This window comes from Staurois parvus, unplaced genomic scaffold (assembly GCF_062004578.1).
Source record: "Staurois parvus isolate SC_StPar_1 unplaced genomic scaffold, SC_StPar_1.0 ptg000048l, whole genome shotgun sequence".
Taxonomy (NCBI): domain Eukaryota; kingdom Metazoa; phylum Chordata; class Amphibia; order Anura; family Ranidae; genus Staurois; species Staurois parvus.
Window position 1 is genome coordinate 8,723,552 of NW_028317844.1, and position 27,648 is coordinate 8,751,199.

General features: G+C 41.1%; 1 protein-coding gene across 2 annotated transcripts in view; it reads left to right on the forward strand.

Moving 5' to 3' along the window:
• Positions 1 to 27,648, forward strand: part of POPDC1 (popeye domain cAMP effector 1) — a 100,625-nt gene that overhangs the window by 31,018 nt on the left and 41,959 nt on the right. For both annotated transcript variants that reach the window (XM_089665112.1, XM_089665106.1), the window contains exon 2: positions 21,874 to 22,103. In XM_089665112.1, coding sequence (XP_089521238.1) covers positions 21,893 to 22,103 — 211 coding nt within the window. In that variant the 5' untranslated portion in view covers positions 21,874 to 21,892. The remainder of the gene's footprint in view (positions 1 to 21,873; positions 22,104 to 27,648) is intronic.

Sequence of the window (27,648 nt, forward strand, 5' to 3'; positions counted from 1 at the left end):
TAGTTTGACTTTGTTCCTGCCAGTGTGACCTGCACTCTCTCCTTGTCTTTAGCTGTCTTTCTCACTGAACATATTGTTATAGATACAGTTTGCAACCGACACAGATTCTGCGTCTAAATAAAAGATCGATAAAGAGGTCAGCTTGTTCAGAGCCTTTAACCTTCACATGTAGATTCCTTTTTTTACCTTAAAGTGGACCAAGGATCAATATAATTTTCATTTAAATGCATGCATGCTAAGTCATGTATAAGGTACCGGTATTTGTTACTTCCCAGAGATTTCAGTATTTTCCCTGGTAGTGCCTTTATGGGCTATACTCTCCAACAGAAAAGCACCGTTTTTGTACAGATGTAATCCAGGACAGCATCTACTTGTTGGATTGAGATGCTGGCTCAGAGATGACACAGTCAGTCATGTAAATTGTGGTGTCTGGGCAGTTCTTGGCTGTGTTCTTAAATGTTTAACAGATCAGTCACCTGCTGCGGCCTCTCACCATGTGACTCTATACAGAGTTACAATGTTCCAGTGTGATTAGCGAGGGAGAGAAGATTCATAAAATGCTTCCTCCTGCCTGCAGCATGTAAGCAGATTGGGTACAGTGTAATAAGTCAGTGTTTGGCCCAGGCTGGATTGGGAAATAAATTTAGTTTAATGCTTCCATTGTGTAGTTTTTTTAGGGCTTCAGCTGGCCCACCTGTGATATAAATTGGGGGAAGGCTGAGCTCCAAGAGTTCCCTAGACCCTGAGCATGCCAGTGTGCTGGAACAGGAGAAACCGTCTATTTCCACCTTCTACACTAAGGATGCCAGGGTGCCACCAACTATGGAGTCTGCCATTATGGACTAATGTCTGAAAAGGTATGACTGGGCCAATCATTAGTCAGTCAGGGTTAGGAGAAATGGACCATTTGCACTTTGTATCATGTTTGCACTAAGTGATCAGTAAAGTCTGTTAAACTTTGTGAGCCTAGTCTGAAGTTATTCCCAAAGTGGTGCATAATGGAGCTGGCGTTTTAAAGAACCTGGGTCTGTATTAGCACTAGAAAAGCATTAAGACACAGGTCTGCGACTAAAAATCTGTTTGATTATTTTCATCTAATTTCCATGTATTTTGGTGTGCTGAAAAAAAATAAAATATTGAAAAAACTCCTAGATGTCATGATTTGCCACATAATGCAAAATTGTCTTCAAATTTATCAAATTTTTTTAATTTTTGTTTTTTTTTATATTATGGGTTTTTAACCAAATTTAAAGTCCAAATTACTATTAATTAATTCACATAAGTGCATTTAAGATATAAAATGCTAAAAAAAACCTTAAAGGGGTTGTCCGAGTTATGTAAAAAAAATATAGCACTGTAAATCTGATGGTCAGCAATATATACATAAGCTAAGCAATTTTTAGGGAAAAAAATTCTATTTCCTAATTTCCGTAGTTCTCTTCTGGCCCTTTGTTGTTATTTGCAGGTAAACAATCTCTGCCCCTCCCCCCCCCCCCTGCAAAGGGGGTGAATACAAGTGCTGCTCTGAGTGACATGTCTGAGTACTGGGATACTAAGCAGCATGCTGTATGTGTAAGCCTCAGCCCTGAGTCTGTGCTTCTAATGGTAGAAGGGGTTAATCTTTCCTGAAGAATCCAGTGGGATGGAGACACAGGGCAGATAGCAGCAGCTAGGTCAGTGAAGGGGGGCATGGCCAGCACTGTGACATCTCGTGTACAGACACAGAACTGCTCTCTCCTGCAGTCCACACTTGTGCACAAATCATCATCAGGTTCTTGGTTCTAGGCTGTTCACACTTTTGCATCGCAGTTCCTGTTAGCTCATCTTTCTTCAACCGTTATGTTATGGCTCCGCGAAAGTGTATTAATTCGCCAGACAGTTTCTGTTTCATCTGTGGTGAATATACAGTGTTGAAGCAACAGCAGAATATTACAGACTTTGTGAAAAAAGTATACTTTGCATACTTTGGACTAAAAATTGGAGCTCAAGATAAAGTTTGGGCGGCTCATAAAGTGTGCAAACAGTGTGTTGAGGACCCCCGAAACTGGTTCAAGGGTAAGAAAAAATCTTTCCGTTATGGGATTCCTATGGTATGGCGAGAGCAAAAGAACCATAGCGACGACTGTTACTTTTGTTCAACAATTTATTGTTGCCAGGAGTGTCATCTTCATGGTTCAGACATCGTGAAAAGGAGTTCGTTCCTTACTTCGCCCAGGAAGACAAGTTGGTTTATTGCATCGATGTCGAAGGTCTGATGGGTCAATTTAAAATCCAGTATGATTCAGAGCAATGGCGTCTTTTTATAGATTCTTCAAAAAGAAGTCTCAAAGCAGTTTTACTCCACAACGGTGGTTTTTATGCTTCCATACCTGTAGGTCATTCCGTACACTTGAAGGAAACCTGCGAGAACTTGGAATTGGTTCTTTGTAAATGTAAATATGAAGACCATGGTTGGCAAGTGTGTGGGGACTTGAAGGTCTTGTGCATGCTGCTCGGGCAACAAGCTGGGTAAACCAATACCCTTGTTTTCTGTGTCTATGGGACAGTCGAGACCGACAAAATCACTGGACCAAGAAGAGTTGGCAGCCGTGGGTGCTAACAGTCAGTGAAAAAAATGTCCTCCGAGAAACTATGGTACCTTCCCATAAAGTTCTTCTACTACCTCTCCACATAAAATTGGGATTGATAAAGCAATTCGTAAAATCACTTCCAAGAGATGGAGAATGCTTCAAATACTTGGTCACCAAGTTTCCAGGCCTGTCGGAGGAAAAATTGAAGGAAGGTGTGTTCGTCGGACCAGACATTAGAAGGCTTATAGTTGATCAAGAGTTTGTCAATACCATGACGGATCCTCAAAAAGAAGAGTGGATTGCATTTAAAGAAGTTGTACAGAAATTTTTAGGCAATAACAAAGATCCTCACTACAAAAAGATCGTCGGACGAATGCTGAAAGCTTTTCAAGCTTTAGGTTGCCTGATGAGTTTGAAAGTGCATTTCCTCCAATTCCACCTTGACTCACAAGCGTAAATGCACCAAGAGGAGCCTCACAGGGAAGAAGAATCGAGTTTAGTGTGTGTAGGTGAGCTCATTTCAGTTCAAAAAAGGATTTTCATGAAAAAATTGTAATAAAACTTTAATTTCCATTTATTTTGAGGTATTGCCTTATTTAACATAGTTACCTAAATTGTCAGGAAACGTGATGTCCTATGACAAAATGGAGGTCATTTTCAGATTCAACGCACCAAAAAACATAAAGATTATTTTGAATAACCAAAACAGCTCTTGAAAAAAATTTTTTTGCAGACCTGTGGAATCTACAGTGTCAAGAAGACAGTATGTCAAAGAAGAACAAGATTATTGCTTTTGGGAGAGTGATACTATCTAAAACATTAAGCAACCAATTGAGGTGTGGTACCTGGGTGAGGTGTGGTGTCCTCCAATAGCGAAGGGGTCTTTTCTTGGGCTCCCTCCCTAGTGGTCTGTCTCCAGTAGCAACTGGGAGCAGACTAGTGTCATGGATGCTCTCAGCTTAACTGATGGTATGGAAGAGGAAAATTTAATACCGGACATGCATGATGTCTGTCGTGATTTTCTTCTGTCACTAGTAGTGAGGTAACAGAGGTACACTGGCTGGTGGAAGTGGTGCAGTTTTTACCCTCCACACCAAATGCAACACCTAATGGTCACTGTATGTAGAGCTATGGGACAACATGTTTATAGAAACTTTGCTTCATCTTACATGCAGTGTCAGCTCATCTCTCCGGTCCGGAGACTGCCTTAACATTAGACTGTGCACATGACCGCAGTTCCCACATGGGTCCCGGGCATTGATGAGCATGTCTCTGGTACCCCTAGTACACAAGCACAGTAGTCCCCACCCACATAATGGTGTAGTCAGTAAAACACAACTAGAAAACAACCACAACCACCCTCTTCAAGAAGACTGGTGACATCATCTTTGTCAAGGCAAAATCACTAGCTGGAGTTCAAGAATGTCTTTTTAATTATATAAGGTAATGCTTTTTCTGGAAAAAAACTACTGTTGCCTTATATTGTGACATGCCAGGAATGTATTCATGCACACATGTAAAGTTGATGAGCGCTCCATTTGCATTATCTAATATTGTGTAGGGGCCCTGTTAATACGTTGAGCGACATTTGAATTTTGGTTTCGTTGTAGCCAGATAAGCTGTCCAGGGTCCTTGCGGGAGGGTTCAGGTTTCCCCTAAGCCCAAGTCAGTGATTTTTTTTTCTACCTATCCCTGTTGATTGGTGAACTCAATCTGTTCCAGAAGTCTTGTTATATGTTATAAACACTATTACACCAGCCAACTGCTGATGCGGTTGTTCAAAGGTTGGGCAATACCTGCAATTGGTTTTTAGAAGGTTCCTGAGAAAATAGCAAAGAGTGCACTAGAGATATAAATGGAGGATGTTGTAGCTGACTACCCTAGATAGAGGTGAGGTCCAGCTCCCTGAAGAAGTTGGAGCAAATGATGGGGAGTAGTTCTCTGGATCCAGTGGGGTCAAGTAGGCTAGGACTATTGTTTTAATAATCAGTCTTGGGATGCTACTGTGAGCAGAAAATAGGGTTGTTGCCTTTTTTTGTAGCAAAAGTAATGCTTGGAGTGGGTTATGGATGACACATGTAGTTAACATTAAAATGGGTGTGGCTACATGGGCATGGTTTCACGGGTGTAGTTTAATCAACAAATAAAAGCTATAGTGCAGTGGCTATAATAATTCATTTTAAAATTATTGTAGCAAAGCTGGGAAAACATCATGCAATGCTCTATATGTAAGCTAAAACTAAAATAAAAATGCAATGACCCTTATATAATACCACTACAAACTAATATAGACTATATTGCCAAAGTATTGGGATACCTGCCTTAACACTGCCTTTACATGCACATGCGGTGCACTGGTGTGCAGTCATGTTGGAACAGGAAGGGGCCATCTCCAAACTGTTCCTTCAAAGTTGGGAGCATGAAATTGTCCAAAATGTCTTGATATGCTGACGCCTTAAGAGTTCCCTTCACTGGAACTAAGGGGCCAAGCCCAACCCCTGAAAAACAACCCCACACCATAATCCCCCTCCACCAAACTTTATACTTCGCACAGTGCAGTCAGGCAAGTACTGTTCTCCTGGTAACCACCAAACCCAGACACGTCCATTGGAATGCCAGACAGAGAAGTGTGATCCGTCACTCCAGAGAACACATCTCCACTGGTCTAGAGTCCAGTGGCGGCGTGTTTTACACTACAGAATCTGACACATTGCGTTGCAGCTGCTCGGCCATGGAAACCCATTCCATGAAGCTCTCTATGCACTGTTGTGCTAATCTGAACAAACGTTTCTCTGTGCCCTTAAAATCAGTCTCTGCTTGGTAGGGGTAAGTAGTCAGTTATGCTAGCACTCATCAAGCCACCAGAGGGTAAAATAAACTTTAAACTGCAGTTACTCAGAAAATGGCATATGGATTGTGGATATCTAACATTGCTTCACCTAGCTGAACACATTTTTTAAATGTATTTTGGGTTAAAGACTGTGTTCAAATTAGAGTAACTTGAGAAGCTGATTCATTGATACTGGAGAAAAGAAAACAAAATTTGCTAGCATGTGCATGGCATTATTAAATCTGAAGACTACCAAAGAATTCTGGGGCGCAATGTACGGCCCAGTGTCAGAAAGTTGGGTCTCCATCAGAGGTCATGGGTCTTACAGCAGGACAATTACCCAAAGCACATGTCGAAAAGCACCCAGAAATAGTTTCAGACAAAGGGATGAAGAGTATTGAACTGGCCAGAAATGAGCCCAGATCTCAATCCCGTAGAGCACTCATGGAGAGATCTCAATCCCATAGAGCACCTGTGGAGAGATCTCAAAACAGCAGTTGGGAAAAAGAACCCTTCCAATCTGAGTTACCTTCAGCAGTTGGCAAAAAAAGAGTGGTCCAAAATTCCAGTAGACAGGTGTAAGAAACTTATTGATTGCTACAGGAAGTGATTGATTTCAGTTATTTTTTCCAAGGAGTGTGCTACCAAATATTACATTTAGGGTTCCAATAAGTTCTGGTATCGAAGAAGCATGGAAATTGGGATAGATTAAAAACATGGTGGCAATATGTAAAGTTTGTAGACAGTCCCCACTATTATTATTATTATACAGTATTTATAAAGCGCCAATAGTTCACTCAGCGCTGTACATTACAAAGGGGGACAGAACATGTGACAGAACAATACCAATACAATGCAAAACATGAGGGGATCAAGGGCCCTGCTCTTTCGAGCTTACAATCTAGGAGGGAGGGGATGGTGGCACAGGAGGAGATAGCTGTGGGGGATGGAGTGGTAGAAAGAGTGGAGGAGGTCGGCAAGTTAGCAGGGGGTGGGGTAGGCTTCCCTGAAGAGATGGGTTTTCAGGGTGCGCCTAAAGGAGAGGAGAGTAGGTGATAATCTGATGGGTTGGGGCAGGGAGTTCCAGAGGATGGGTGACACCCTGGAGAAGTCCTGGAGGCGGGCATGGGAGGAGGAGACCAGGGAACTAGAGAGAAGGAGGTCTTGTGAGGAGCGGAGTGTGCGTGCTGGGCGGTACTTGGATATTAGGTCAGTGATGTAGTTCGGGGCAGTATGGTGGACAGCTTTGTACGTTAGCGTTAGGATTTTGAATTTGATCCGTTGCGCAATCGGAAGCCAGTGGAGGGATTGGCAGAGGGGGGTGGCGGATACAGAGCGGTTGGAAAGGTGAATGAGTCTGGCAGCCGTATTCAGGATCGACTGAAGCGGGGATAGCCAGCGGCGAGGCAGGCCAGTGAGGAGGGAGTTGCAGTAGTCGAGTCGTGATATGATGAGGGAGTGGATGAGCTGTTTAGTGGTTTCTGGGGTTAGGAACGTGCGGATTTTGGCGATGTTGCGGAGGTGGAGTCTGCACGAGTTTGTTAAAGATTGGACTTGGGGTTGAAAGGATAGGTTGGAGTCCTGAATGACACCAAGTACTCTGGCCTGCAGGGCGGGTTTGATGGTAGCGTTGTTGGATGTGACGGAGAAGTCAATGGGGGGGGGTGCGGGCTGGGGGGAAGACAAGAAACTCGGTTTTGGAGAGGTTCAATTTAAGGAAGTGGAGTGACATCCAGTCTGATATGTCGCTCAGTAGGTGTGTGATTCGGGCTGAGACCAAGGGGGTGAGGTGGGGGGTTGAGAGATAGATTTGTGTGTCGTCGGCATAGAGGTGGTAGTTGAAGCCGTGAGAGTGTATGAGTTGGCCAAGGGAGGAGGTATAGATGGAGAAGAGAAGGGGCCCAAGGACAGAGCCTTGAGGGACCCCAACAGAGAGGGGGAGTGAGGGGGAGGTGGTAGCATTATAGGTAACGCTGAAGGAGCGTTGTGACAGGTAGTGCATTATCTTTATGAAATGCTAAAATACAAAATCCACTAAGAGGTTCTTCCTTGTAGATTCAGACCCATTGCTGATTGCCCACCAACCCAAGTCCTCCTGAACTAATCTACACTAAATCCAATATCCCAGCTGCTTACTTACTTCAGTAGCCCAGCTACAGCCTATCCACTGGAAAGCCTTGTGCGGTTGTGCCTGCCACTGGCTGCACCTTTGTAAGGAGCCCCCATAGACTAGTATAAGGCTGTATTATGAGAATGGAGATGATCTATGGGGGCTCCCTGTGTAAGAACCGCTAGAGATGAAGTGGGCTTCTGCCAGAATCGGGAGACATTGGATCATGTGCTGACCGTGCTACTGTGCGAAGCATGGTAGGTTTTAGTGTAATTTAGTTCAGGAGGGCTAGGGAGAATGGGCTAGTGTTAGTTTTGTTAGAGGTACAACTGTCTAAAGCCCGTTGCCAGGGAAAAACATTTTTATAAAAAAAATTCCTTCATTCCTCCCTCTCTTTAAAAATTACTCTCCACATTCTGGCCTTTGCCACCATATCCTCTCTGGATTGAATGTTGGCTTTAATGAGATGATTGGTATACTGAATATAGCTAGCTAACATGAGCTTCAGGATGACTCTAACTAGATATCCCAGATAGGTATTTGTAAGTTTTTCTTGATGGCTGATGTTTAGTGACTGTAAACTAAAAACACTGAATAAAAATTTGTATGTGAAAAGAGGGGTGATTTTTAGTATGGTTGATGACATTTCAAAACAAAGGACATATCTTTTGACAAGTGTATTAATTTCACAACATATTACACACAAGATGTCTTTTTATTGGTTGATCCAAACAAAGTGTAAAAAAAAAGCAAATTTAAAAAAAATTTGGCCAAATGTAGGCATAGGTATATTTGGCTGCCTTCCTCTGTATATTTGCTTGAATTTACCCTGCAGATCTTGTCTATGCAGCACTGCCTTGCACCGTACAGCCTTTTCATGAAAAAGTGCAGACTAGGCTCCATGCTTATTGCATATGTATGCTACAGCCTCATTCATTTCTATTCCTTGCCATAGAGATAAATCAGACAGAGCTGTGTAGGACCTGGCTGGTACATTTCTCTGGAGCGGGGAGATGTGGGTTACATGAAAGTGGAGAGCTATAAAAGATAACTTCACTGTAAGTGAAGTTGTCTTTTAAAGTGAACCTGTAAGGATTAGAAAGGATGGAGCTGCCATTGCTGGTGCTGTTAAGGGTGCTAGCTCCAGCACTTTTCCTTGCTACACTATTTAGTGAGTCCCTGATCTGCAATGGTATGCAGGATAGGACTGTAGACTTCACTGGCTGCATGCATGTTTTGGATCTGTGACTTTCAAAGTAAAATTACAATGTTTACAATGTTACCCCCAGAGGAATGGCAGCTTCCATATTCCTATCATCACCTTCTCAAAGTAACAGCATGTCAGAAAAGAGTTACTAAGAATAGATTGTGAAGGGGTGTTCTCACAGAATGTGAAGAAGTCAGACCCTATCTATGCTTTGTTTATCTCACTGGCAGCAGAAGGATCCTGGGAGAGTGTCCAGGACATGCACTTATCAATCAATACTTACAGGAAGGTTTCTTCTAGCAAGGTGTCAGGCATAAAAATAACATTACAATGCAAATCACAGCCAGATGCTGCAGAAAACCTTGCTTTTTTGTTTTATCACTTCTAGTTTTACATTCATTATAGTTACATCTGTATAGAGCAGGTGAAAAATTATTCTCACAACTTTTATGGAATAAAGGAATAACCTTAAAATTATTGCAGACATACTGAATAACAAATTAAGTTCTAACACTATAATGCATGCAAAGGTTGAAGAGGATCTTCAGTCCGCTTGATGATGGTTCCATACTCCTCCAATGGCGCCAGCATGCTTGATTGGCACGTGCGCAGCTGTGTTGAAGGGCTCTGTCCAACATTCGGGACCTGGTAGAGCCCTGCGGTGGACCTGTGCAAGCTCTGAGCTGTGCTCACATACAGTGAGGAACAGAAGTATTTGGACACCCTGCGATTTTGCAAGTTCTCCCACTTAGATATCATGTAGGGATTTTTAAAGAATTTTGTTTGTCTTGCACTGTTGAACATAAGTATTTGAACACCTAAGAAACAGCAAGAATTCTGGCTCTCAAAGACCTGTTACTGTGCCTTTAAAAAGTCCACCTTTACTCCACTCATTAATCTAACTTAGTAGCACCTGTCTGAGCTCTTTAAAGACACCTGTTTACCCCACAGTCAGTCAGACGCCAACTACTACCATGGGCAAGACCAAAGAGCTGTCAAAAGACACCAGAGACAAAATTGTGGACCTCCACAAGGCTGGAAAGGGCTACGGGGCAATTGTCAAGCAGCTTGGTGAAAATAGATCAACTATTGGAGCAATTGTTAGAAAATGGAAGAGGCTAAAGACAACTGTCAGTCTCCGTCGGACTCGGGCTCCATGCAAGATCTCACCTCGTGGGGTATCACTGATGATAAGAAAGGTGAGGAATCAGCCCAGAACTACAAAGGAGGAGCTGGTCAATGACATGAAGAGAGCTGGGACCACAGTTTCAAAGGTCACTGTCGGTAGAACACTACGCAATCATGGTTTCAAATCAGGCATTGCATGGAAGGTTCCCCTGCTCAAGTCATCACATGTCCACGCCCGTCTGAAGTTTGCCAATTACCATCTGGATGATCCAGAGGAGGCTTGGGAGAAAGTCATGTGGTCAGATGAGACCAAAGTAGAACTTTTTGGTCTAAACTTCACTCGTCGTGTTTGGAGGAAAAAGAAGGATGAGTTGCATCCCAAGAACACCATCCCTACTGTAAAGCATGGGGGTGGTAACATCATGTTTGGGGTGCTTTTCTGCGAAGGGGACAGGACGACTGCACTGTATTAAGGAGAGGATGAATGGGGCCATTTATTGTGAGATTTTGAGCAACAACCTCCTTCCCTCAGTCAGAGCATTGAAGATGGGTCGTGGCTGGGTCTTCCAACATGACAATGACCCGAAGCACACAGCCAGGATAACCAAGGAGTAGCTTCGTAAGAAGCATATCAAGGGTCTGGAGTGGCCTAGCCAGTCTCCAGACCTAAATCCAATAGAACATCTTTGGAGGGAGCTGAAACTCCGTGTTGCTCAGCGACAGCCCCAAAACCTGACAGATCTAGAGGAGATCTGTGTGGAGGAGTGGGCCAAAATCCCTGTTGCAGTGTGTGCAAACCTGGTCAAGAACTACAGGAAACGTTTGACCTCTGTAATTGCAAACAAAGGCTTCTGTACCAAATATTAACACTGATTTTCTCAGGTGTTCAAATACTTATGTTCAGCAGTGCAAGACAAATAAATTCTTTAAAAATCCTACAATGTGATTTCCTGAATTTGTTTTTTAATTCTGTCTCTCAGAGTGGGAATGCACCTACAATGTGAATTTCAGACCCCTCCATGATTTCTAAGTGGGAGAACTTGCAAAATCGCAGGGTGTTCAAATTCTTCTGTTCCTCACTGTATGTGCTGTTCCCAGACCTCTTTCACTGCACCTCTGCTGTACCCAAAGCCTGAAAGAGTCCTTTAGCACATCTGCACACATGTGCAACATCATTATCGGCTAGGCAAGAAAGGAGGAGGTGCTGCCCTGCGCACAAAAAATTAGGAAGCACTTAAAAGAAAAAATAGAAATATCCAATTGGTAGTGGGAGGGGGCTAGGTACACTTATTATGTCTTTTGGGGTGAAGGACAAGTTTAATGACTTTTTATAAAGAGAATCTGTCAGTCAGCTCATTTATGGTTTTTATGAAGAGTTTCTACCACTTTGCCCATGAATTACTTTTATAAACAGACTCTTACCACTCTGCTCATTAATTGCTTTTTATAATGAGACTCTATTAGGCTACGTTCACACTAGCGTTGTGTGCAGGCAGCAGAGAGGCGTTTGGGAAGCGTTTTTACTGCTTCCCAAACGCTTCTGCCAATTCTGCACATTACAGCACATGGTGCTGTTCTAATGGGAGCATTTGCGTTGCGTCGCGGCAAAACGGACGCCTCTGGTCGAGTCAGGAGGCGTTGAAGCCTCCTATTCTCGTCTATGGTGCCGCTCCGCAAACGCCCGGCCGGCGACGCGGTTGCAGGGCATTTGCGGAGCAGTAACACCACTCAAACTGCATTATAGGTGTTTGTGGGGCGTTATTAACCCTCGGCAAACGCCTAGCAACCGCCGCTAAACCGCGCATGCGGCGTTTGTGGAGCATTTGTCGAGTGTTAAAAAATGCTCCGCAAACGCCGGATCAACGCTTGCCAAACGCTATAGGGGCGTTTGGCAAGCGTTGGTAAAACAGCCAAGTGTAAACGAGCTCTTACACTGCCCATTAATTACTTTTATAAAGAGACTCTATTACTCTGCCCATTAATTAATTTTTATAAGGAGACTCTGTAACTCTGCTCATTAATGACTTTTTATAAAGAGACTCTATCACTCTGCCCAGTAATGCCTTTTTGTAAGGAGGCTCTATCACTCTGCTCATTAATGACTTTTTCTAAAGAAACTCTGTCCCTCTGCCCATTAATAACTTTTTAGAAAGAGACTCTATCACTCTGTTCACTAATTACTTTTTATAAAGAGACTCTATCACTCTGGCCAGTAATGCCTTTTTGTAAGGAGGTTCTATCACTCTGCTCATTAATTACTTTTTTATAAAGAAACTCTGTCCCTCCGCCCATTAATAACTTTTTATAAAGAGGCTTTATCACTCTGCTCATTAATAACTTTTTATAAAGAGACTCTGTCACTTTGTACATTAATGACTTTTTATAAAAAGACTCTATCACTCTGCTCATTAATGACGTTTTATACAGAGACTCTATTACTCTGCCCATTAATAACTTTTTATAAGGAGACTCTATCACTCTGCTCATTAATTATTTTTATAAAGAGACTCTGTCACTCTGCTCATTAATTACTTTTTATAAAGAGACTATGTCACTCTGCTCATTAATTACTTTTTATAAAGAGACTATGTCACTCTGCTCATTAATTACTTTTTATAAAGAGACTATGTCACTCTGCTCATTAATTACTTTTTATAAATGGACTTAATCATGTTTGCCATTCTGTCAGAACCCTTTCTAAATGCATAATGGTTTTGGGTATGGGGTAGCATATGACTTCCTTCAAGGATCAAGTACTGGTCAGCAGATTCCAGTTTACTCCAATGTTGTAGTGTGGATGACAGTTCTGAGGCTTCAAATGTATTTTCTCTGATCACAGCATACCCTGTAGGTGCATTTGCATTGCAGACAAAAAGGGTCCAATGCAACTAGCCTGTCACTTTGCCCTGAATGGGCACCCCATGACCTCCAGCTCCTGGGATTTTCTAGTATTCAACAAAACCCCTTGCTAGAGAGCCTGAACCCACCTCTTGTTCCTAGCTTACTGGGGACCACTGGGTGGTAGATAGTCGCTGCAAGGAGAGGGCACCGTCTTGAAACCTGCACACCAGAGATTTAGGGCTTGTGGCGCATTCTGTAGGCAAACTAAACTGACACGCAGTCACCTGAACATGCTTTATCATTGCCCAAGCTTCATCACAGCTTTTGAAGCAAAAAAAACCAATAGATTCCCCAAACCTCTAGTGGGGGGTGCTTACCTGTACTGCTCCTCCAGTCCTTACTTAAAAAAGGCCAGAAATTCTCTCCACAAAACAGATATTAAAGCCTAAATTGCAAAATGCAAAGCTTCAGCAATTTCACGGCAGGTCCTTTCATAAAAAGTCCAGTTCGTAACAGTACTTAGCATTGTTGATGATTGTTTTGTTGAAGCATTCACAGAAATTTGGGAGGCAGCACTAGTAAATGTGAGCACTGGAGTGAGCTTAGTGCAGACTGCAGATTTGGAGTTACCCAACAAATTTACTATGAATTCAAAATCATCCTTACGGTCCATGCACACTGGCTTAAAAAATTTTTTTCCTAGAGGAGTTTAGCGTTTTTCCTGTGAAGTAACTAATGCTATGTGCCCACTAAATGCAGTGTAGCACTGCTAAATTCTCCTAAATGCTAGAACAAAATCCAATCAAAAATTAGCAATTTTTTTGGCAAGAGCACTGGCATTTTTAAGCCAGTGTGCATGGACCCTAAAAAGATGTTTTTCCCTACATGACTTCTTCTAGATTTTTTAATGTACTGCTTTCTGTAAGGGATTGTAGTCAATAAAAATCTAAGACAGTCATCTCCTAGATTGTAAGCTCCAAGGAGCAGGGCCCTCTAATCCCTCTTGTATTGAACTGTATTGTTACTGTACTGTTTCCCTTCAAAATGTAAAGCGCTGAGCAAACTGTTGGCGCTATATAAGTCCTGTATAATAATAATAATCTGAGATTGTGCAGCAGATATGTCTATCACATCTTTTGCATTCTAATGTTTGATTGAACAACTAACCTCTCCACATGTCCGCTTTTTATACTTTCAGAAACATGATTTACTACTTGGCTTTTTTCATTAATGAATGGGAGTACATAATAAAGCTGGCCATACCTGGGTGAACCGGCTGAAATTCATTCAGTGGTTGGCCCTGTTGGCATTCTCCTGCCCAACAGTAGCTGATTGGCCAAACAGCACCTGCATCTTATCAGATGTAGGCACCTGTCTCAGGTAATTTGGCAAATTCAATATCCACAGTGGAAGATTTGTCCATCCACGTGTTTTTGCGTGAATGGAGGAATCTGTTAGATTTTTTTCTATTTAGCCTGCAGACTTAAAACATCTGTGTATGGCCAGCTTCAGTGTGTGTGTTTGCAGATAATTATTTTGTATCAAGACACACTCACTTGCCACTTTATTAGGTACACCTTGCTAATGCCAAAAAAATATCCCCCATACCACCACCAGCTTGAACCGTTGATACTAGGCAGAAAGGATCCATGCTTTCATGTTGTTTATGCCAAATTCTGACCCTACCATCTGAAAGTTGCAGCAACCAGTCTACCCAATCTCCTCTGACATCAGCAAGGCATTTTCATCCACACAACTGCTGCTCACTGGATATTTTCTCTTTTTCGGACCATTCTCTGTAAACCCTAGAGACAGTTCTGCATGAAAATCCTAGTAGATCAGCAGTTTTTTAAATGCTTAGACCAGCCCATCTGGCACCAACAACCATGACACATTCAAAGTCACTTAAATCGCCTTTATTTTCTGTTTTGATGCTCAGTTTGAACTTCAGCAAGTTGTCTTCCCCACATCTACATGCCTAAAAGCATTGAGTTGCTGCCACGTGATTGGCTGATTAGCGATTTATGTTACCAAGCAATTGAACAGGTGCACCTAATAAAGTGGCCGGTGAGTGTAATGTATAAATATGCCATTTAAATAAAAATTACTATATGTACAATGTACACAGAAACAATTCATTCCCCATAAAGTGCATTTGCAGCGAATACATATTGTGGACTGTTATTATAAATCTTATATGAAATTAATTTTTGATGTGACTAATATTTTTACTTGCTTTATTAGGGTGTCTTATTTTTAGATAGAAATAAATCACGCACATGTACATGAGGACTGACTATCCAGGGATGACAATTTACATATGTGCATAGGATTATTTTTACTGATTTTATAATATGGTGCATTGAGCAGAAGAGTGAAAACACATTCTGCTGTAGTACAAAGAAGGAACCACAGACACCATTATTACCACTGATAGATAACAACGAATGTGTATTTCACTTGTCAGTAGACATTTTACACTGTTTATACAGTTCTACACATCTCTCAATAGCTTCGGTAATATTCTAGTAAGGTACATTCAGATACCACTGTGAAAAAAATGTGGCAACAACCCCAACCTATAACTAGCCTTTGCAGTAAGGAGCACATGGAAGGGCAACGCACATCACAAACAAGCAAAATATTTCCCAGCACACTTACCAGCTAGCCTGCAAAATAACCACATTGACCCTAACAAGTCATGTTAAAAACAGAAGATTTTGCTATCAAGGTACCATTCAAACACCATGGGGTTTATTTACTAAATCTGGAGAGTCCAAAATCAGACTCCCTTCTGCATAGAAACCAATCAGCTTCTAACCTCAGCTTGTTCAATGAAGCTTTGGCAATGAAACCTGGAAGCTGATTGGTTTCTATGCAGAAGGGAGTCTTATTTTGGACTCTCCAGCTTTAGTAAATAAACCTCCATCTGTCAGGGCTGTTCTCATGTTTATTTGTTTCACACAAAGATTGCCAGAAAACTCAACAACATCTTATTGGATCACTCCTACCCCCTAAATAAGCCAATGGTATTTGATGTCTGCATGTGTTACCCATGACCCTATCCATTGGCTAAATATTTGTCACAACACTAAAATTATGGTCATCATGTTCAAGTAATTTACAATTGAAATAAGACTGTTTAGTGCTGCTACATAGCAAACATCAGCTGCACGCTAAAACAGATTGTTTTAATGTGTGGCTGATAGGAATGTACATAAGAGCACAAGAAAGCCATCTTACAATAATCAAAAATACACGTCATATCTAACGATGATCAAGCAAACTGTTATGCCTAATACATGCGTATTACAATACGTAATACGTAATACAATACGTGATGAGAAAATTGGATGCTTTCAGAGCGATCGTCCAATAATCTAATTGTTAGTATACAGTTTTAGAGAGTCAAACATGACAGCTCCTGCAAAAGTATCCAAAGGCCAAGCACGAAAATATTTCTGGTAAGATAACAAAACAAACGATTTTCATGTTAATAGTATAGAGAGATCAAGACTGCACATGCTTAGAAATGAAAGAATACATTACAATACAATTTAATACATTACATCACCTCTGAAGTTGTATTCTGCTTTATGAGAATTTTGTAACTTGAGTAACCTATTAGTTTTCAATATGAGACTAGCATGCAAAAAAAACAAAACAAAAAAAAACCAGACGATCATTTGTCCAATATTTTTATCATGTGTATTAGACATTAGGCTAGGTTTACGCTACTGCGATGCAATTTGTGTGATGCTCAGTGTGATTATATAGTGCAACTTTGATGCAACTTTGGATGTGGTTAGCATATTCTACAGAGCCAAATGGCACTGAAAGCACACCAAAGTAACTCATAAACCTTTTCCAAAATTGCACCGCACAGAGCTGCATTGATGTGAATGGGTACCATTAAACAAAATGTAATATCCCTTGTCATGAGATTCTGTGTGATTCACATCAGAAATTTCACCAGTGTGAACCAGTACTTACAGTGATCATAAGACATTGAACCAGGTCACAATGTTGGCTTTCAAACTGGACCATGCTGGAGTGGGGTCATTGTAGGTTATGCCTTGTATGGACAAAGCCCAGAGTTTTCCATTGCTAGCCTTTTCTTCTCTAAATACTAGTTTCCTCACTGTCCTTGCAGATATAATGGCTTTAACAATAAAACCTGGAAGCTGATTGGTTTCTATGCAGAGCTGCACCAGATTTTGCACTCCCTAGTTTTAGTAAATCTCTTCCTGACCCAGAAAAAAATATACAGATCACACATACTGTCTAATCTGCATGCTTGTTCTGGGTTGATGACTGAAAGTATTGAAGCCAGTGATAGTCAGACAGGTATTATTTTCAGAAGGAGCTCAGCACTGGCAACCCCCACATTTCTATAAGTACCGTATATATATTTTCTTTAATCTAAAAAAAAGATATAAGTAAGTCTTTACAAATATTGGCATACACTAATAAAAATATTGGCATTGAGGTTATCACGATTGCATGCATATCTATGGGGGAAATGTAAACCGATTATAGATTTATTTGAAAGTGCTTTCTGAAATGCTCAGCTGCTTAGAATCCATTTTAAATGTTCTGTCATTTGATACATTACAAATGAAAATGACTTGTTTATAACATTAATATCTAAGATTTTGGTGGCAGTATCATCATCCTGTCTTGCAGATTTGTATATATAACCTCGAGCTAAGATGCCTCAGCAGTCACAAGTACCACTTCAATTTAGGGCTGTTACTTTGGAAAGATAGTTATGTTTATGTGCTTAATAAGAAATTCATGAAATATGTCTAAATGGGGGAATTTCATTCAGTACCATCTATTTTTATTACAAATAATGTTTGGCAGCTGGTAACATGGTATGTTCTCTAGGCCAACCTTCCACTGACACCAACAGTAGGGCATTATTTCTCCCATTGACATCAACAATGGGATATTATTCCTCACATTGACAACAACAGTGGGACATTATTCCTCCCATTGATAGCAACAATGGGGCGCTATTGCTCCCACTAATTCTAATGAAGGGGCATTATTCCTCCCACTGGTATGAACAATGGGGCATCCACTGATACTAAAGAAGGACGCTATTCCTCCCACCAACACCAGTGATGGGCTATATTCCTCATCCTACTGACCATATGCGTGGGGCACTACTATACTAGCAATGGGGCACTACTCCCCCCATTGCTACCAAGGATAGGGGACCGTTTCCTCCCACTGATACCAACAATGGGACACTATTCCTCCCACCAATACCAGTGATGGAGTATTATTCCACCTCCTGCTGACTATACAAGCTATGTCATTTTTTTTACTTCCACTGACTACCAAGTCTAAGGCATTGTTTTTTCCACTGGCCACATCTGCCCCCCCCCCCCCCAATGTCTGAAGGACAGTAAACTGGCCCCTTGTTTAGAAAGTTTGGAGACCCCTGCATTAGAGTATGCCTACCAGTATACTCTCCCTAAATCTCAGGCCACCTATTTGAAGAGATTGACACTTCCTGATGGTGTTAAAGGCTGGTCCACCCTACCTGCTTAATTTCTATTGGCCAGTATGGCCACTCATCTTAGGGACGAGGGTATTGGGGATACAGGAGAACATACTTAAAGATAGACTTTGCCTTCAGTTTAGTCCTAGGGGCAGTTTGTGGGCTGTACCTAAAGAGAAACGTAAAGTATAGCCCTGTGTTAGAGGTTCTGTAGATGAAATGCAAAATGTATGGGGAGCGTGCTAAGGGTTAATATTACCTTTTAGTGGACAGCAGCTCTTCACATCACTCATATGTCTCTGTATATCTCAGTAAGTGAGCTAACATTCTATCAAGGTACTTGAAGACCTAGGTCATCAAGTCAAGCTGTCCTAATGTCTATGAGTGTCTTGCAGGAATTGCCAGAAAATGGTAGTTGTAGAAATGCAGAAAAACTTTGGATAGTTTGTTTCCCCTAGATAAGCCTGTGAGTTTATGTGTGTATTTCCTATGCTCCTCTCCATAAGTTATTTATGAAGGCTTAGCCAAGCCAAGCATCTTGTTTTTGCACCAAGTTGGCTTGGAAGACATCTGAAGAGGGTAAGATTATGATCTGATTGTGTTCTGATGCCTATGGGCACTTTCAGCTTTCTAGCAAATATAATGGCCAAATAACTCAGTATAACCATCCTTCCATTGGATAAAAATGCTAAATCTTTTGACCCTGGTCTATATAAATATAGGTGCTTCTGTTTTATGAACTTGCAGAATGTATATTACTTCATTTCATTGACATCAGTGTTATTGTACTCCTCATCTGGAGCTAGACACTTGCACAATTAAAATGTTGCTCATCTGTGCCTATGTCCGGTATGATGCCCATCCTTTCATGCAAAGTACTGCTCATCTTTCCAGCTTTAAATAATGGCTAAAGCAAAAATCTGCAGTGCTACTTTACACATATAGAAAAAGGCCCAAAAATTGGAGGTACTGACAGAATATTGCTTAGTAATAAGCTACAATCACATCTAAAGTCTAGTACAAGTGAGAAAATCGGATAAAAAACACTGCTTTCGGAGCGATATTCTGATAATCTGATCATTAGTACACAGCTTTCGAAAGCCAATCAGGGCAGTTAATGCAAAATTATCCCAAGGAACAAGCACAGTTTTGGTTTAATCAGTACAGTATTCATCCTTAATAAATTGAGTGACCAAGACTGTGCATGCTCAGAAATGAAAGAATACATTACAGTACAATACAATACATTATATCCATCATTGCGGGAAATTGTATTCTGTCATATGAGAATTTTTGTATCTTTCGTAACTTATTCATTTTTGATATGAGACTAGCATGCAAAAAAAAACAGACGCTCTTTCGTCTGATATTCTCATTGTGTGTTCTAGGTGTAACAGTATGACTTCTAATCAGGGGCGGACTGTCAACTCATGGGGCCCCCGGGCAATAGGGGATTATGGGGCCCCTGTGTCCTTGCCCAAACTCTAAAAAGCCTATGAAAAAGGTACCAGGGGCATCTCATGGGGCCCCCTACTGACCCCAGGCCTTCGAGCAGTGCCCGAGTTTCCAAATGGTCAGTCCACCTCTGCTTCTAATCCATCAATTCTTGCTCCTACATTTTGTTAAACATGGTTAACATAGCAGCCCAGAAGTTTTCCTCCCTATCATGTTGTCATCAAAAGTGGTACTGTTCTGCAGCCATTGCACACTTTGTTGTGATACTTTTGTGAGTTTGTCATGGAGCCAATAGATAATTGAGCTGAAATGGTGTGAAAGAATGTGGGCATCCACCCAAGGATTGACAGCAAGTCTAAAGAACAGCTTTTAAAAGCTGCAAAGTATCCTACTTAGGTGATGTACGAGTTGCTACAAAAGCATGGACAGCTGGATTACTTTGGCCCAGTATTTGATCCATATTTGCCTAAAGAAGACCTGGTATGACCAAAATAATCTGTTGTCTATTAGTGTAAAGCATCAAATTAAGTGTATTTTGTCTAAAACAACACTTGCCAGTTAAAAGTTTGGGAGAGAAATGCATACGAATACACATAAATATATTTTAGCCAAAGATCATAAAGTTAAACAATATACCTGAAGAAATCTACCCTTTAAAGGGTCATGCTTGACAAAATTGGTCTTTATGTTTGGGAAAATGCATATGAGTTGTTACAAAAATTTAATTCTCATACTTGTGTTTTATTTTCTTTTTTACTATTGAGAATGCAGCAAATGAAGAACGCCTTGCTTTATCCAGGAATGATTGTCAGTGAGTGACTAATTCATTAATCACCCATTAATGAACTGGTTGGCCAGAATGTTTAAAATGGAACTCCACTGCATCTGAGCATCACAAATCAAAAACGCTATTTAATCCATTTTTAATATTCAAAGCAAACTCAACAATCCATCCATGTCTCCATGCTTTGTTTTGCTGAGAAATCACTTTGAAAAACACCCCCCTAGTATTTCTGGCTTTGGCCATCTTGAGTAAGCACAGATGATTCATGTAGCAGTTATTTCCTGGAATTCATCTGCCCTTAGCTCAGGCATTTGTCTAGGCATGGAAACCAGGAAGCAACTGAAGAAATGTTAAAAAAAGATTAAAACAGGTAGATAAAGCATACCTTCCTATCTATTTACTAAAGCTAGCAGCATAAAGATTAAAAATAATCAATGTTGATTGAAAGACAAAGTGATTCTAAAGGTTGATTTTTTATTTTTGGAAAACAACAAACATGTTATACTTACCTGCTATGTGCAGTGGTTTTGCACAAAGCATCCTGGAGCTCTCTTTTTGGGTCCCCCGCAGGCTCAGCTGGCCCCTCTGTCCTGTCAGGTGCTCCCACAGCAAGCAGCTTGCTATGGGGTCACCCTCTGCTCTGTGTGTTCATTCACACGGAGCCACGACTTGGCCTCGCCCCCTCTCCTCATTGGTTGACTGGCTGTGATTGACAGCAGCAGGAGCCAATGGCTCCCTCTTGCTGCCTCAGCCATTGAGGAGGCAGAGACCTGGGACAGCCAAGACTGTTGTTCACATGGATCTAGATGGGGCTCAGGTAAGTATTGAGGGGGCTGGGGGCACTGCTTCACACAGAAGGTTTTTTACCTTCATGTATAGAATGGATGAAGGTAAAAAAACCTTCAGCCTTTACAACCGCTTGAAGTTTCAATTTAAATACTGTTAAAGCTGAAGTCTGGGCTGGAGAAAAAGATACCCTTGCAGTCGGTCTTTCTCCACACTTAACTGTAACAGTTAACTGCTTTATTTGCCTATGGGGATCAGAATATGGTGAAATACTTGCCTTTTTTCTTTGCTCCCACATGTTTCCTCTGTGCTGTACTACTGGTCTCCCAAAGCTGCTCCTCTTTGCTGCCCAACCGATAAGATCTATCCTACATTATCCTTTATAATGCAGAACCAATGTTCACGAGGGCCCGCCCACATCCTGGTAGAGCTGGACAATGGATGGAAATGCTGGTTGTCAAGTGAGAAGAAATAACTATTAGTAATTCACCTGATTAATCAGCCTTGGAGTTCAGCTTTACAGTAAACTCTCATGGGTTATCCCACTAAGTATGTAGAGGTTCCATGGAGAACCTGAAGATTATAAAAATTTCTCTAGTATTGCTGGCATGCCTTTTATAATATATTCTTGCTTTTTTTTTTTTTACCAGATCCTGAGGATTTCTAAAAATGAGTACTGAAAGTATATTAACTGTTATGCTACCAATGAATGCTACAAGCGGCATCCAGAACATGACTCTGGAGGAGGAGGTGTGTGACAACTGGAGAGAGATCCACCACTTGGTATTCCACATGGCAAATGTGTGCTTTGCCTTAGGACTGGTTATTCCGACTACTCTGAACCTGCATATGATATTCCTTCGTGCTTTACTATGCCTGGGTAAGTGCTCTAGTTCTCGGGATGCCTTTTTTTTTTTTAACCTTTTGTAGTAGTAAGTTGCTGTTCATGGTAAGCAGTGCTTTTCATTTGGAAGGAAAATCCAAAATAACATTTGCCCTAAAAACAAGGAACGGAAATAACCTGGCATACCTTGAGATATTTTTTGGAGTCTAATATTTGCTATATTACTAAGAGTATCATATTGATTATGGGTATGGTCATTTTCCTGCTGATAAGAGGCTCAATGCAGTGTAGCTCAGAAGCAGTACTGGACTGGTTTTTGTATATAAAAAAGCATTTTCGCCACCAGAAATATCTTCTATTGTAAAGATAATGTTTTACTGTATGCTTTAAAACTAGTCAATTTTCAGCAAGTGAACAGTTTCAGTTGCAGAGTTTGCTTTAAAGTAATTTTTAATGTGATTGATCCATTGTTACAAGCTTTGGCCTGTTTTAGTTTAAAATATACAGATCTGTGTATTTGCTACTAGTGGGAGCCCTTATGATTTCAGTGCAATTACTCTCTATCAACAGCTTTTTATTTAAAGAGTAACTCCATTTTTGTTGAGAAAAAAGCAATCCAATTTGGGTGATCAATGTACATTGCAAGGATTTTAACAACCTTTGTTGCAGATTCCTACCTTTCTGCTGTTTCTGCTCTCAATAAATAGCTGTTTGGTGTTTCACGTCTTTTGCATGCTGATTCTGAATGGGAGGGACTGGTTCATTACAATCAGCTGGCCACTCTCTGTATTCTAATGAAAAGATTACAGCATCTAAATCCCTTTAGAAATAACCTTTAGAGTGGATCTCACTAAAAATAACATTTCTGTTGCAGAGCATGCCTATAATCTGACTTCTCATAATGCAGATCTCTGGGAAAATCAATGAACCAATCGCACAAGCAGGAAATTACATATTTGGAGGCGTTTTGCCATATTAAATTGAATTTTACAGAAAAGTAAGGTGCTACAGATTGAAGTGGAAAGGTCATTTCTAACATTAACCACTTCCCGACCACCCTATAGCAGATATACTTAAAACCACAAAAGCGATAAAATACCACTGAAAGAAAACTCAATTTGTGGGAAAAAAAGGACTTAAATTTAATTTGGGTGCAGCGTTGTATGACCGCGCAATTGTCAGTTAAAGTAATACAGCGCTGTAACGCAAAAAATGTCCTGGCCAGGAAGGGGGGTAAATCCTCAGGAAGGCAAGTGGTTAAACTGCTTGTGCTTGTTTAGCAATTGTATATGCTATAGTACTTTTTTATTTGATAAATATATATATACAGTTGCAAGAAAAAGTATGTGAACCCCTTGGGATTACGTGGAGTTTTGCATGAATTGGGCATAAAATGTGCTCTGAACGTCATCTAAGTCACAACAATAGAAGAACACAGTCTGCTGAACATAATACTACACAAACATTAGATGTTGCCATGGTTTGATTGCACATAACATGTAAACATTCACAGTGCAGGGAGGAAAAAGTATGTGAGACCCTAGTTTAATGACTTCTCCCAGAGCTAATTGGAGCCAGGAGTGAGCCAACCTTGACTCCAATCAGTGTGATGATATTGGATGTGTTGCTGACAGCTGTCCTGCCCTTAAAAAACACACACCTGTTTTGGGTTTACTGGTTTCAAGAAGCACTGTCTGATGTGAACCATGCCTCGCAGAAGGGAGCTCTTAGAAGACCTACGATCCAGAATTGTTGACTTACATGAAGCTGGAAAGGGTTACAAAAGTATCTCCAAAAGCCTTGATGTTCATGTGTCCACGGTAAGACAGACTGTCTACAAATGGAGAAAGTTTAGCACTGTTGCTACTCTCCCTAGGCGTGGTTTTCCTGTATAAATGACTGCAAGAGCACAACGCAGAATGCTGCATGAGGTAAAGAAGAATCCCAGAGTGTCAGCTAAAGACCTACAGAAATCTCTGGCACATGCTAACATTTCTGTTGACACATCTACAATAAGGAAAACATTAAACAAGAATGGAGTACATGGAAGGACACCACGGAGGAAACCATTGCTGTCCAAAACGAATATTGCAGCACGTTTGAAGTTTGCAAAAGAGCACCTGGATGTTCCACAGCACTACTGGCAAAATATACTGTGGACAGATGAAACCAAGATTGAGTTGTTTGGAAAGAACACACAACACTATGTGTGGAGAAAAAAAGGCACAGCACACCAACATCAAAACCTCATCCCCACTGTAAAACATGGCAGAGGGAGCATCATGGTTTGGGGCTACTTTGCCACTTCAGGGCCTGGACGGATTGTTGTCATTGATGGGAAAATGAATTCCAGAGTTTATCGAGACATTTTGCAGGAAAACGTACGACCATCTGTCTGCCAACTGAAGCTCCACAGAGGATGGATGATGCAACAGGACAATGACCCAAAGCATACAAGTAATTCAACAAAACAATGGCTGCAACAGCACAGAATACGCCTTCTGGAGTGGCCCAGTCAGAGTCCTGACCTCAACCCGATTGAAATGCTGTGGCATGACCTTAAGAGAGCGATTCACACCAGACATCCCAAGAATATTGCTACACTGAAACAGTTTTGTGAAGAGGAGTGGTCCAAAATTACTCCAGATCGTTGTGCAGGTCTGATCTGCAACTACAGGAAACGTTTGGTTGAGGTTATTGCTGCCAAAGGAGGGTCAACCAGTTATTAAGTCCAAAGGTTCACATACTTTTTCCTCCCTGCACTGTGAATGTTTACATGTTATGTGCAATTAAACCATGGCAACATCTAATGTTTGTGTAGTATTATGTTCAGCAGACTGTGTTCTTCTACTGTTGTGACTTAGATGATGTTCAGAGCACATTTTATGCCCAATTCATGCAAAACTCCACGTAATCCCAAGGGGTTCACATACTTTTTCTTGCAACTGTATATATACATATATATATACACTTTTTTTTAGTTTTTTACGGAATTGGAGCTACCCTTCAAGTGCCTTAAATAGAGTATTTGTGGACTAATAGACTTGCATTGTGAGAAGTAAGAACACAACCACTGTTAAGCACTGCAGAACAGAAAGCAGAACTTATGTATGTAATAAGCAAATATGGCTGCTTCCAAGTACTTTATTTAATTACAAATTTAAACAACCAAAAGACTTAACATTCCTTTAGATGGTATTTATAGTTATTTTTTTTACTGGTCACACTGTTACGTTGCCTAACCCTTTACAGTGACATAAATAATTATTAAAAAATAAAAAGGCAGCAGTAGTGTTATAGTCAAAAGTGTAAGAGTGGCCATAAGGGTGGTATTTATAAAGCTCAGGCAGTTTAGGGTTAATTTAGGGGGCATTATTGAGCTCATCAGACTGCCTTTTTGTTGTTTTGAAAGTGGCTGCTAAACTGGCTTATCCTTCCCCTATGTAATGAAACGGAGGAAAATTAACCAATTATGCTGGGGAGAAGGATGGGGAGGGGGGTAATGCAAAAGAAAGTATCACCTTCCTTTAGGCTAGTTGCATTAGAGACAAGAAGGACAGACATAAAGCTGGCCATAGATGGGTAAAATTTTGAAAAAAAATGGGATTGTACACCCCATTAACCTCCCTAGCAGTCTGATTATGTCCATATTTCTGTGCTCAAAGCGGTACATTTTTTTGCATGGAAATATGTATTTTTTTTATTGTAGGCCTGTAATTTTTAGGAATAACTCACTGAAATCTGTCCGAACAAGAGTCTAGTAAACATCCCGGGTATGTTAAAATTTGAAACACAAAATTATAAATTATAATTTAATAATCATAAAAAATAATAATATAATAATACATTTAATTCAATAATGTAATCAAACCAAAAACACTGAAATTTGAAATAGAGCTCCAAGTTCGCACATCACTGAGCAAAGTCGTTTTCAGTGTCTGATGAATTTCCCCACGAATCATTATCACTCAATTCTGCAAGTGGTTCTGATTTACTATCGCTGTTCTCTAGCTGGTCTAAAATCGATTTTGACCTAAAGGGACGCTTTTTGGACGCCATGGACATTTTTCAGTTTCTAGGCAGAAAGAACAGTAAAAATGCAGACAGGGCACAGGACAAAGCAGTAGGGACAAAATGCTTTGATACAGACAGTAATGTTTTACTATGTGATTTTAGTGAATTTAGTGAATGTCACTTTTTGTCATGTTCAAATATCCCACTGTTCCGTCCCCGTACGTCCTGATGTCTCAAGGAACAGAACCCAGAAGACAGATGCCGGCATCCGCCGGGGGACATTACAGGGGACACTGCAGGAGGGACATCGCGGGAGCGCACGACAAGGTAAGAGAAGAACAATCCCGGAGCAACGCTGCAAGGTATTCCCGAGTGTAGCTCGGGGTTACCGCTTGTGGTACTGAAACTTTACCCCAAGCTACACTTGGGAATACCGCCAGGGAGGCTACCACCCATCATACCATAAGAACATACCTAAATAATAAAATAAACAAGCAACAAGGATTGTGGAAAAGGTTAGGCCGCGGTCCATTTATTGGGTTTAAATCAATTTTAATAATGAAGTGAAGTTTAACCTTTATTACCAACAGACCAACATGCTTAGTCACTAAGGGGTCAATTCACTAAAGCTTACCGCATGCGATAACACTGTCACGTGACTCATTCACATAAATTATTGCATGCAGTAACAAAATGTCCAATTCACAAAAAATGTAAAACGATTCTGTGGTATTTAACGCACAAATAAAAATGTGTTGGTAAATACCGCAAACAAAACATGCAGTAAGCTGTTAAGTCCAATTCACAAATACAACAGAAAGTAAAAAAAAAAGATGCTATATTTATCACTAGGGTTTTGCTGTCGGTATCACATGTGGTATTTTTTCAGATGCAGTGAGGGGGTTCCCCCCAACATCTAGGGGTCTGGTATGGATATTAAGGGGGACCCCATGCCAAATTTGTTTTTAAATGGCATGGGGTCCCCCCAGATCCATACCAGACTCCAAATCTCTTAGGAATGTGAGGGGACCTGCATGCCATTTGTTTTCTTTTTATTTTGGTGTGGGGTTCCCCTAAAATCCATACCAGACCTAAAGGCCATTTTTTTTTGTTGTTTGTTTTATTTTGGTGTGGGGTTCCCCCAAAATCCATACCAGACCTAAAGGCCATTTTTTTTGTTTGTTTTATTTTGGTGTATGGTTATCCTTAAAATCCACACCAGACCAAAAGGGCCCAGTATGGTTGGGGGGGGGGAGCCCCACACTGTTGCTGACGAGTTATCCATTCTCAAGGACTTTGTGGCTGGCTTCCTTAACCTCTTGGCGCTGGCTGAACACAAATGTGTGGCCTCCCGGCGTCTGGGCTTAGATGCCGAGCTGCTGCACATTTGCGTTCTGTTAAAAAAAGACATATGTGCTGAGAGCGCATGCCCTGCGTGCTCCCAGCAGGAACTTTCCCGATCATGTGACCGCCGTGACGTCGCGTCACAGCGGTCACATGACTCTAGAGCACACTCTGCCTCCCGGCTTCCAGGGCAAAATTAACAAAGGGGAGGGAAGGTAGGAGA